General features: G+C 35.3%; 1 protein-coding gene and 1 pseudogene across 3 annotated transcripts; one reads left to right on the forward strand and one right to left on the reverse strand.

Annotated features, from left to right (window-relative positions):
• Positions 1-394: 394 nt before the first annotated feature.
• Positions 395-1,900, reverse strand: LOC120069586 (akuammiline synthase 2-like; annotated as a pseudogene).
• Positions 1,901-6,032: 4,132 nt separating this feature from the next.
• LOC150038690 (uncharacterized) lies at positions 6,033-10,720 on the forward strand. Of its 3 annotated transcripts, XM_090307418.1 has the most exons (3): positions 6,033-6,962; positions 7,424-7,887; positions 8,421-10,720. In XM_090307418.1, exon 3 carries the CDS (start codon positions 8,644-8,646, stop codon positions 9,790-9,792), a length of 1,149 nt encoding a protein of 382 aa, XP_090163544.1. In that variant the 5' UTR covers positions 6,033-6,962; positions 7,424-7,887; positions 8,421-8,643; the 3' UTR covers positions 9,793-10,720. The 3 variants fall into 3 exon arrangements, with proteins under 3 accessions (XP_090163544.1, XP_090163539.1, XP_090163546.1); XM_090307413.1 differs by having other exon boundaries at positions 6,033-7,887; XM_090307420.1 differs by lacking the exon at positions 7,424-7,887.
• Positions 10,721-11,672: the final 952 nt, after the last annotated feature.

Below are 11,672 nucleotides of genomic sequence, written 5' to 3' on the forward strand. Positions count from 1 at the left end.
ACATAGTTAATTAATCATGCAAATCTTTATGTTAATTCTTTATTGTTTACGTTTTTCTGTTTATCTTTATTTGTTAGTTTCATAATATTTGTGTTCAATAAATCCTTAAACTGTAAAAAGTGTCTAATAATAGACCGTTGAACTTTTAATTTTGAATCGAATATGTTCTTTAATTTTCAATTTCATGTATAATTTAGACCCTTAAATTTTTTTAAACATATATATAGTACGCCTTGACAAATTATAAAACGCTAATGGATAAATAAAACATCACCTTCAAAACAACTCATTTTACAAGCAGAGTCAAAATGACAGGAAACAAACTTAGATATAAAATAAACTGAAACAAAACAAAGATAGTAATACAAACATTAAACCAAACAATTAAGTACAATAATACAAACATGTAACACTAAAGCATGTCTTTTTGACACTTTTTATAACTTGAAGATCTATCTATTCCTCACCCTGTATAGGGATAGCTGGATTAGGCAATGCAAAGTTGAGGAATTCTTGATTTTGTAACAAAATTTCCATTTCTTCTTTCTCAAGTATAATCCATGCCTCAACTCCATCACTTGATATAGCATCCAACAGAACAATCATATTTCTTATAGTTGCACTTGAAGTTCCAGCACTACCAATCCATATAGGCTTTCCCCATCCAAAATTCACTTCACTTAAATCCATATTTCTCCAACTTGTACATATGTACAACTTTGGGATTTGAAAAAGCAACATATTTCTCTCCCAAACCAATTTCACTAGAGTTTTACTTCCTTCATCTCCCACCAATTTTTTTATATAATTACCATTAATATCTGCAAATGATTGTCTAATTAAACTCACCAATTCACTAAGCTCCACTTGGGTTTTTTTATTGGCTGAATAATGAGCAACCACATTCCAAAAAATATTTCCCACTGAAACTTCAGGCAATGGAGGCTCCATTCTCTTTCTTAGGTTCACTGCATGTGTTAAAATAGATGGTATTTGAGATAACCCTAATTTTGTTGATGCAGCTTCCAATGCACATTTCCAAATGAAGCCACTCAATACTTCTACACTTGTTGGATTTGGGACATCATTGGATTTGGCTTTAGCTTTTAAATCTAATATTGCCTTCTCTTTGAACACAAACCTCTGGAAAGAACTTTCTTCTTCAGAATTTGAGGAGGGCTTCATGAAGCCTTGGATGAAATGGTAAGAAATTGGTTTGTGGAAAGAGTGAAGATAGTGTTTTGTAATCATAACATACCATCTTTGAAAAACTGTCATCGTTCTCGTTCGTCATGGATGATGATGTCAATAATTCTGAAGTATTGTCGTGAAAGAGTAAATTTGTTGTAGTGAAAGAGCTTCTGTTAATAGTAGCCCAACATTTAAGAAAACAACATATGGTCGTCGCATCCATAAGTTTGTGCAACAAACAAAGAGAGATTGCAACCCCACCACAATCGAAGACGTTCACTCACTATCACATGAGCATATTCTTCGACTGGCTCAGTGCAACGTTCAGAACATGGGATGAGTTTCACTAAAATCTCATTGTTTGGTTGTTTAAGAATCTCAGACATGCTATAACTCACGGTTGCTTCGATAAAAACAGCTCCTTCATCACTACAACGAATTGATTTGTCGACGATCCTTCCTGCCAACAGGTAAAAATGGCTTAAAGTTTTTGATAGAGAACTTTTAAGGGTGGCCATTAGTTTCTCATGGCTTTGGTCGTGCCTAGCACCATCTTTATTATTCATTGGGCAGAAAATTATAAGAGGAGTATAAAGCACAGGAGAAAATTGATCAAGAAGGGAAAGTTGAATGGTTTTAAGGTGAGGGGGTGTTGGGGAGGAAGGCATGATATTTTCTTTACTCAAAACTTTCACCTCCATCCTCTTTTTTTTTGTGGAAAACAAACACTATGGTTTCCAAGATTCAAGTACAAAATTGCAACAAATGACACATTCTTATAATAATTCTCAAGGAGCAAATACTTGAGTGCATATGGACCAATCTTAGTGTATCTCACTCTAATCACACACCAAAAAATTTAAAAATAGAAAAGTTTGTCATCTAGAAAAGTATTGAGTAGAAGCTCAAATAGAAAAAATAATTGAGAAATTAAAAGAAAACAATCAAAATAAGAAATACAAGAATATACATGGAAGATTCCAAAGCATTGAGAAAAACTATGGTCCATCATACAAAAATCTAGAGAATACAAAAGAGAATTTAACTAGGTTAACTCATCCCAAACTTAAGGTGTTTCTAAACTAGGATGACTTGAAACCAAAATCATATCTTTTTATAGTGAGTGGAGTCCATCACTTTCTTGAATCTTTTCGATGTGAGATGACTGCTCTTCTAATATATTTTGCCAAAATTTAACAATAATTTTTCTTTTCGATGTGAGATGACTGCTCTTCTAATATATTTTGCCAAAATTTAACAATAATTTTTCTTTTCGAAGATCGAAAGGACATGCAAGTTGTACGAAAGTCCCACTATCATGTAGTTTGTTCAAAAAAAAAGAAAAAGAAAAAAAGGTGTACGAAAGTCCACGATTATTATTGTTGGTTAAGATATATATGATGAAATCTCTTTTCTTGATTATTTAATCATCTCATTTGACTAACTCCAATTTCTCATGAATAAGTGGTAAATGATATGATATTATATGATCCCCAAATATATGGGTGTGTCAGCAAAGAAATTAAATATCAAAGTAAATGACATTGTTTGGAGCTATTCTCTTTGTCTTCGTCTTTAGTAAATGCCTAGATAAAATAAATGGCTTAATCGCTAAGGTTTTGAATGTTTCATAACTTGCAATGTAAAAGATAGCATAACTTTGATACCATAAACCATAATCAAACATATTAAGGTTAGGTGTAGTGACATAGATTTTAATCTAAATTATTGTTTATAGCTAAGAAAATTATCATTGAAAATGTATAACACAATGTGGGTCATGAGCTTTATATCCATGTACGCTTGGTGTTTTGCACACTCGAAAATCTTGTTGGAAAAAATATTCTCCATGAATGACTAATAATATTAACAATTATCCAAACTCTATGGAATTTAGAACTAAAATATTTATCGATTCACTAAGATATTATAAATCTAGGATTTAAACATATTGAAGATAAAGATTCTCTAATATTGAGTCTATTATCCATGAAATATGCATAAAAAATATCATCTATTAGTCACTAATATGTATGTTGCTCCTAATAATTAATAAGATATATAACTTAGTTATAAACTAGATGTTGGGTTTTGTTTTGATTTCAGGCCCATAAAGAGAGGATATCAGCCCAAAGAAGAAAGGTTGGGTAGAATTAATAAGATATATAACTAAGATATTATCGACAAAAAATTCATTTGGTAATAAATTTCTTCTCACTCTTTTCTCTCTAATTTCAGAAAAACTCTCTAACCCACTCAACCTTGCTTTTGTGTTCTTGCATGAATTTACAGAGAATGAATGATCAAATCACGCGTACAAATTGAAGAAGAGAAAGAGGAAGAGAAGATGAACAAGAGCATGTGCGTGGTTCGGCCTAATTCATAGCCTACATCCACGGGAATGGTAGATGATCTTTATTGAAGTATTGTTCAGAGATAAGTTTTCTTTTCCAAAATTTTAGTAGACTGAATGTAAAAAGATTGAAACAAAATAAATGTAACAACAAAACTAGCCATTGACGCTTTATTTGAGATTAATTTATTTCACTAGATCACTAATATGAATATTGACTCTAATAATTAATAAGATATATAACTTAAAGTTATAAAGTAGAAAAAAAATTTATTTACACTTTGATATATGTATATATATATATGAAAGTGGTTTCCCTCACACTATACGGATGTCACACACAACGTCCTAACAAAATTAAAGACAACAATAAAACAACAGAAAGTAAATCAAGAATAAACACAAAGGAATTCGTAACCCAATTAGGTGATACACCCTCAACGTCTGGGGACAAAGTTCCCAGACAAGATAGTCCACTAATGTATAAAAGTCAAACGATTACAATGTTGTACTTATTTGGAAATAGAGAAGATATTAATGACACACGTAGAGTCTAACTTAGCTAATCACCTAAGCTCCCCTAGATGTTAGACTCCCTCTCACTTGAACTTAGGCTTCCCCTAAGTATGCATATATTAGTGTTAGATCACTTAGGCTCCCCCTAAGTGTATGGGACTCCATCTCGTTTGAAGATATCCTTCCTCCTTATTGTAAAATCCCTTCACATGAGGACTTAGTCTCCCCCCATGTTTTGAGAGTTATCTTTTTGAACAATGAAATCTTAAGCTCCCCCAAGGTGTGAGAAATCCTTCTCGATTAATAATGTCTTAGGCTTCCCCTAAGACTGAGCAATCTTCATCCTTATGAAACTCTTACAATAAGAGCAAGTATTTAAGAACACGCCACCACAAACATAGCATAAAGCCTTATTATTGAAATCATTGCAATGCTGTAAGTATTCTGTAAAATTCACACAACGATCTCACAAATAATAGATGTGACAACCTTAGCACTAGAACTTATTGAGTTTAAATAGCACAGTGGAATGATGGAAATAATACTACATAACATCGAAAATTCGCCAAAAAGGAAAATATCTCGAAGAAAATATTCTATAGAATAATTTAAATAAGGAAAAAATATTCTGCAAAGATGGAACCTTGAAGAACAACCTCTGAGACAAGTACACAGAGATAAAAAAACCTGAGACAATTCCACAACAGTACAAGAACACAAAGCTAGGGACTTAAACAAATATATTTAGCCAAAATCACATTCCTAACAAACTCACCTTTTGGCCAAGATATATTTTTTTAAGACAGAACATATTCACACCAACGAACCCATCAAGAAAATTTAACAACATTAGGTAAAGAATTAATGACACTATTAATTCATAATATTAAGAAGGCATATAAGATAACACAAACAACAATAGAACATTAATAGCCCAGACACCAAATCAAACGTTTCCACCTGCAGTCAACCAAACTAAGTAGAACACCTAGTCACAAACCATCAACTCTCCCTCTGGCTTAAAAAAAATATAGCATGAAAAAGGTGCAACCTGATCCTGATCATCAGCAGTCTGTCTCATCAGATTCATCAACACAGTAATCTCACACTTCCAATCAGAGGTACGACCAATAACATCACTATGCATTCTACGTTCCTTAGACAATGAGTGCATAAGATGATGTCAAAAAGAAGACATGACAAACTCAACATTTGGTGCTTCCTCAATTGTATTATGAGATGAAGGAGCACTTTCTGGAACATGATGCTGTCAAAATAACTTGTTGTTAAATTTCAGTGACCCTAGATTGGCAAAAACAGGCTCATCTGCTATGAGAAGGCTAGGCTTCTGGGACAACAATATTCCACAAATCAGCCAAGGATATGCAATAGGTTATCTGAGGGCTTGTGAACCAATGTACCTTCGTAGTTGTCCAATGACAAATGCTCCATAGTCAAAAGTAGCGCCTTTTCCATTTCGAAACAACAGTGTAGCCAGAGCAATTGATGATCGGAGTGATGTGACGAAGAACACCAATTTTCAATCCCAATACTGAATAACACAACATATTTTGCACTAAGATCAGTAGAGGCAAGTTGTCCAGTCTTGGGCCAAGCATTTTTCAACCCTCCAATTAGTTCAAAAACTAAATCCCTCATAGAGGATCGTAACTCATGTGTATTGGGAGGAACAGTTCTATCAAGAAACTTGTTGATAACATAAGTAGTGAACACAAATCCATGTCCTCTTACATGAACTCTGTGAAATTCAAGAGAGTTTGTATCATAAAAAAGGGAGAGAGGTATAAATTCCTAACAAATTAAGGATAATAAGGCCAAAGTTTAACACCGTCCTAATTAAGTCATCTTTAATAATGAGTTTCATGATGTCAAAGCACTCTTGAGCTGAGTTCTTTCTTAGTAAAGATCTTTCTTTTGATCATATACTTCCAGGAGGCAGCACTTTCTTCAAAGTGAAAGGAAACATTATGTAAGGCTCAAATAATATACACTTATGAAAGAAGGGGTAAAAAGGGAAATGTCAAAACAACCAATGAAGATCAAGGAAAGAATGCGGGAGAAAAGATGGAGGGGACCACGAGCGTGTATGGGAGAAAAGAAGGTGGGGACCATGAAGTTTTTACAAAAAGGCAGAGGGATCAGGCGGCAGAGGGAGGGAAGGATTTTTCTAAAAGTGAGTGAGCTTTTAGGTAGGAGAGAAGGCCAGCTCTCTCTAAGGTGCTGGGAATTTTCATGGTTGTAGTTTCTTCTTTTGAGAGAGGTAGGGGAGATCAATGTGAGAGGAGAGTTTGCTCTATTTTGGGGAAGGGTCGGTGAGATTGTCGAAGGCTTGTAAGGAAGGGACATTGTTGAAGAAATCTTATATAAATAAGAACAAGGAAAGAGCAGTGCATTAGTCAATCTATCTTCTTATCTCTGTTTTTTTATTTTCTTTGCTTTGTTGGCTCTGTTTGTTGCTCTGTTTATCAAGCTTGCAGGGAAGAGGATCTTACACATTATCAAGTGGCACATGAGGAACAATAGCAGAATTAGCCTTTTTCTTTTGAGCCCGGGCAGAAGCTCTAATGGCAGGACCCTGAATTTTCTCTGAATCTTCTTTATAGTTGCTTCTCAGAGCCCTATCTCTAGAAGACTTGAACAACTTCTCATCAGCATCTTGTCTACTAGTGGCTTAGAGTCTCTACTTGCATCTTTTGCAACAGCTTTAATCTTAGTCAATATTTGACGCAATGGCACATCATGCTGAGAAGAATGCTCAGTCACAAGAGGATCATTAGATGGCCTTTCGAAACACTCACGGTTTCTATTTGACCAGAGTCAACATTTACTCTATCTGTTTCAACATTTTCTTTAGTCATCTTTTTGACATTCTCAACTGCAGGTAACTTTATCAACAGATTCTTCAATTACTTGTACATTTAACTCTTCGTTTGTACCAGCAGTAGAGGTAGAAACAAAACCAGAGTCTGTTTCAATATAAGCAGTAGTATCACTAGGATCAGTAACAGTAGCATTTAAATTATCATCAGCATTAGTACCCAAACCAGAATCATGCATAATAAAACCAATTAAATCAGAAGGACTAATAACATTGGATGGAGAATCAAGACTAATCAAGACTATCTCTAGAGACTTTAACATTCTCAGCAACTGGGCTATTGTAAGGAATAAAATCAACACTAGTTTTGTCTGCAATAGAAGAAATTTATGAAACACTAACTTGTTCATTTGAGGATTCACCACTCTGAGTCATGCTTTTTAGATCAGTATTTTGACTCATACACGATAGTCTTGTTCATACTCAGACGAATTACTAGATGATGAAACATTCGATTCAAACAGGATAATCTTACCTGATCCCATAAAGTCGGTTATTGTCAAAGAAATTGCAAAAAACAAGTCAACCTTTCTCTTAGCAGTGGCAGAGGAGGAAATATTTGACCTTTTTCATTTGACGAACAGAAAGGCAGCAACTCTGTCCTTGAATGAGAGTGAAAACCTCGCATGTAAACACCATATGCATTTTTTATTGTTGTAAGAGCATCTTCTTCAACAATTTTCTTTCGATTTGCTTTTTCTTTCAATCTAACCATCTTCGATTCAGGAAGATAAGCCTTCTTTCTAGTCTTCATCATCATGCACATAAAAAGCCAAGGAGAAGATCTCTAGGAAATTTGTACGGATGACCCAATTTTTGGGATCAAAATGTCAAATGACCCATTTTTAAAAAATAATGTCAATTGACCCTCTGCTGACATCATCGCCATACCAAATTATGTAAAATGCCCTTACACCAGCCTCACGAGGTAAATCTCGCTCTCGTCTGATTAAACACTCTCGCTCTCGCTTTCGCTTGAACTTCCCTGGTTTGATGTGATTGCTCGTCAGTGTACGAATGATTTGACAATTTTCACGACGGAAGCCTCAAATCAAATCAATAATACCTAAACACAATAAAATGGTGATTTCTTTAAACTCTAAACTCCATTTCAAAGATGATTACTTCTCTGGTTTTCGACGGTGTTTTGCTGAACGAAGATTTTTCGAATGGAGATTTCCAAGATGAGGCTTTTTCAAAACGGAAAAGCTTTTTCAGAAAGGTGTTTCATTATTTTGAGTCTGTTTAATTATTTTTGCTGTGTTATTTCTGGAAAGGTAGCATTACGAAATTTTGTATTGGGAGAGAGTAAGAAAGAGGAAGAGTAAGAGAGAGAGCAAGAGTAAGAGAGAGAGTGAGATTATGAGAGAGAGCAAGATTTTGAGAGAGGGCGAGATTGAGAGTGAGAGTACATTTCAATTGCTTGTACAACTTAATGATAAATATTCTCTTGCTTTGTAGGATGACAGAAAAGTGTCTACTTATTCAATATGGAGGTGATTGAGATGAGAATGAAAGTTCGTATATTGGGGGACAGTTGACAGGAATCATTGTGCCTCATATATTAAAGTATGAAGAACTTAAATCTCGCATTTACAGGGTTACAAATGTCAGTACTTCAGAGTTTGATCTTATACTGAAAGTTAAATATAAGCTTGAATTTGAAGCCCCTCCACAATGCATAATGAATAATGATGATGTTCGCTTCCTTCTTTTGCGAAAAGAGCTTAGTAGACTTCAGATAGCTATAACGTTGAAATCTAATCAGGACGAAAATATTAGAATAGGGTTTGAAAATGTGAGTTATGATGATACGGCTGTGGACAGACAATACGAGGAATCATATCAGTTTCGTCGAGAAGAGGATGATATTCCATTGTCTACCAACACTGTATCATCAATATTTAATTATATGGATTATGGTCTTTCAGTGGATGTGAATGAGCAACCAGCAGGATTGAATGAAATGGATCTTCATCTTGGAGATGTGCGTCGTTCTACAGCAGCTTTAGTGGTTCCACCATCTGTTTCTTCAAGTCATAGGACAGAGTTGATTATGCCTGGCACCTCTTCATCTGGGACAAAGGACGTTGAAGTTGGTCAACTATTTTTTAACAAAAAGGACTTGAAAATGAGATTATCTATTCTGTCCATCAACAAAAATTTTGAATTTAAAGTCAGGAAATCAACCAAATCTCTGTTCATTGTCAAATGTATTGGGGAGACATGTAAGTGGGACCTTCGTGCAATCAAAATGGAAGGGTCGGATATATTCAAGATCACAATGTACTATAGTTCACACACATGTTCCATTGGAATTCTGAATCACGACCATAGACAAGCAACTGCTACGATTGTTGGTCAGCTCATTAAAGATAATTTCACGGGAATAGGACGTATTTATAAACCTTGTCATATCGTTGAGGATATGATGAGAGATTATGGCGTAAACATAAGTTATGATAATATGTGGCATGCAAGGAAAGCCGCGTATGATCTCACTAGAGGTACTCTAGAATACTCATACTCCATACTACATGCTTATGGAGAAGCGCTAAAAATAGAGAATCCGAGTACAGTCTTTGAGATCGAACTTGAAGATGAGGTGTATTTCAAGTATATGTTTATGGCATTTGGGCCTTGTATTAGAGGTTTCGCAAGCTATCGGTCTTGTATTATTGTTGATAGGTCGCACTTGAAAGGAAAATACAAAGGCACCATGTTGATTGCGGTTTCTATGGACGGGAAGAATCAATTATACCCACTAGCATATGCAATAGTGGACAATGAAACTAATCGATCATGGAAAAGGTTTATATCAAACATGAAATGAAGTATCGGAGAACCCGATAATCTGTTGTTTCTGTCTGATCGGATGGTATCTATCGGCAATGCTATTCGTGCATTTTTTCTCACGACATTTCATGGATTGTGCACATGGCATATAGAACAAAATCTGGTAACAAACTTTAAGGATAGCATGGTTGTTGAGGGAATTTCGCATGACAGAGTTCCAGACAAAATGGGATGAACTCCGTAGTTTTCGAGACGGTACTGTCACGAAATATTTGAAAGATATTGATCTTCAAAGGTGGGCATGGGTTTACCAAATAAAACGAAGATATGATAACATGACATCCAACAGTGCAGAGTGTTTCAATTCGTTAACTAAAGAGTATCGACTATTGCCCATAGTATGCTTGATTGAACATGTTAGAGGAATGCTCCAATTGTGGTTCTACGAATGGAGAAATTACTGGGCATCTCGAACGACATTACAATCTGACTATTGTGAAACCCGATTGGCAAGTGAGGTCGATAAGGGCAGACGATATCGGGTAGAGTCTATTGATTGTTATCGGGTACACGTGTGAGATAATCGATTGGACGGTATTGTCAATTTTCACACAAAGGAATGCACGTGTAAGGAATTCGACTCACTTGATATCCCGTGTTTGCATGCAATTGTTGTTGCCAAGGAACGAAATATACCCATCCACAGTCTTTGCAGTCGATTTTATACAATGGACTCTCTAATGACTGCGTATACAAAGCCTATAAATCCACTTGGCCACATATCTAAATGAAAAAAACCTCCTGGATATGTAGAAAATATTATCCTTCCTTCGAAGTTTATGCCACAAGCCGGGCGACGGAGAGTGAGAAGAATACTATCTAGAGGAGAATTTCGTAGACAAATGAAATGTGGTCGGTGTGGGAATTATGGGCATAACCTCCAAAATTTTACCGAACTGCTTACAATCGTGCGACGTGCTGAAAATGCCAGAGACCATGACACAAACACTCCTCATCTAGTTTAGTTTGTGACTAACTTGTAACATTTCATCTATTATAAATACCATTGATCAGTTTTTCATACATCATACTTGCAACATACTTGCAACATACTTCATACTTTTTCATACTTGTAACATACTTCATGTAACGACCCGACCCCCTAGGACTCAAGTTAAACCGTTACTAAACACATGCATGCATGGAACTTAAAATGACATCCTTTTCTAGTGAAATAAATGTTAATTAAATAAATTAAACTCAAAAGATCTTCATTAAATTTAGATATTAAAAACATACGATAGGGTACCTATAAATCATAAATGATAATAAATAGGTTTGAAAATAAATCTTAATAGTAAGTTTCAAACATCAAATTGAAAGTTGAAAAACATGGAAAGAAATCTAAATATCATGAACGGAAGCATAAAACTGGTCCCCAGTGGCTCGTTCAAGTATTCCTCTTGTCATTCGCCAGTGTGTCCTTGCCCTTACTTGAAACATAAACATGAGAAAGGGTGAGTATACAATACTCAGTAAGTAACCCCACTACTGGGGTCGGGCTAGGCATCTATGTCCTCTAGATGCTTACCTCTGGTGGAATATGAAAATTTCTCTAGTCCTCATGGGACACATACATACATGCAAAACTGGTTTCTATCCTACTGTAGTTGAGTATGCCCACTACCTCTGGTGAATCCCGAAGAAAACACAATATCTGATGAATTTTGAAGGAAACACAATCTGGTGAATCCCAAAGAAAACAAAATCCGAAGAAGACACAATCTAGTGAATCCCGAAGGACACACAATCTGGTGAATCCCAAATGACACACAATATCTGGTGAATCCCGAAGGAGACACAATATCTGGTGAATCCCGAAGGAGACACAATATCTGGTGAATCCCAAAGGAGACA

The sequence above is a fragment of the Benincasa hispida genome, chromosome 1, assembly GCF_027475165.1.
Source record: "Benincasa hispida cultivar pf3 chromosome 1, pf3_genome.v1.1, whole genome shotgun sequence".
In the NCBI taxonomy this organism is placed as follows: domain Eukaryota; kingdom Viridiplantae; phylum Streptophyta; class Magnoliopsida; order Cucurbitales; family Cucurbitaceae; genus Benincasa; species Benincasa hispida.

Bases quoted from the DNA above. Each gene is read 5' to 3' on its own strand.
- LOC150038690 (XM_090307413.1), top strand. From the start codon at position 8,644: ATGAATAATGATGATGTTCGCTTCCTTCTTTTGCGAAAAGAGCTTAGT.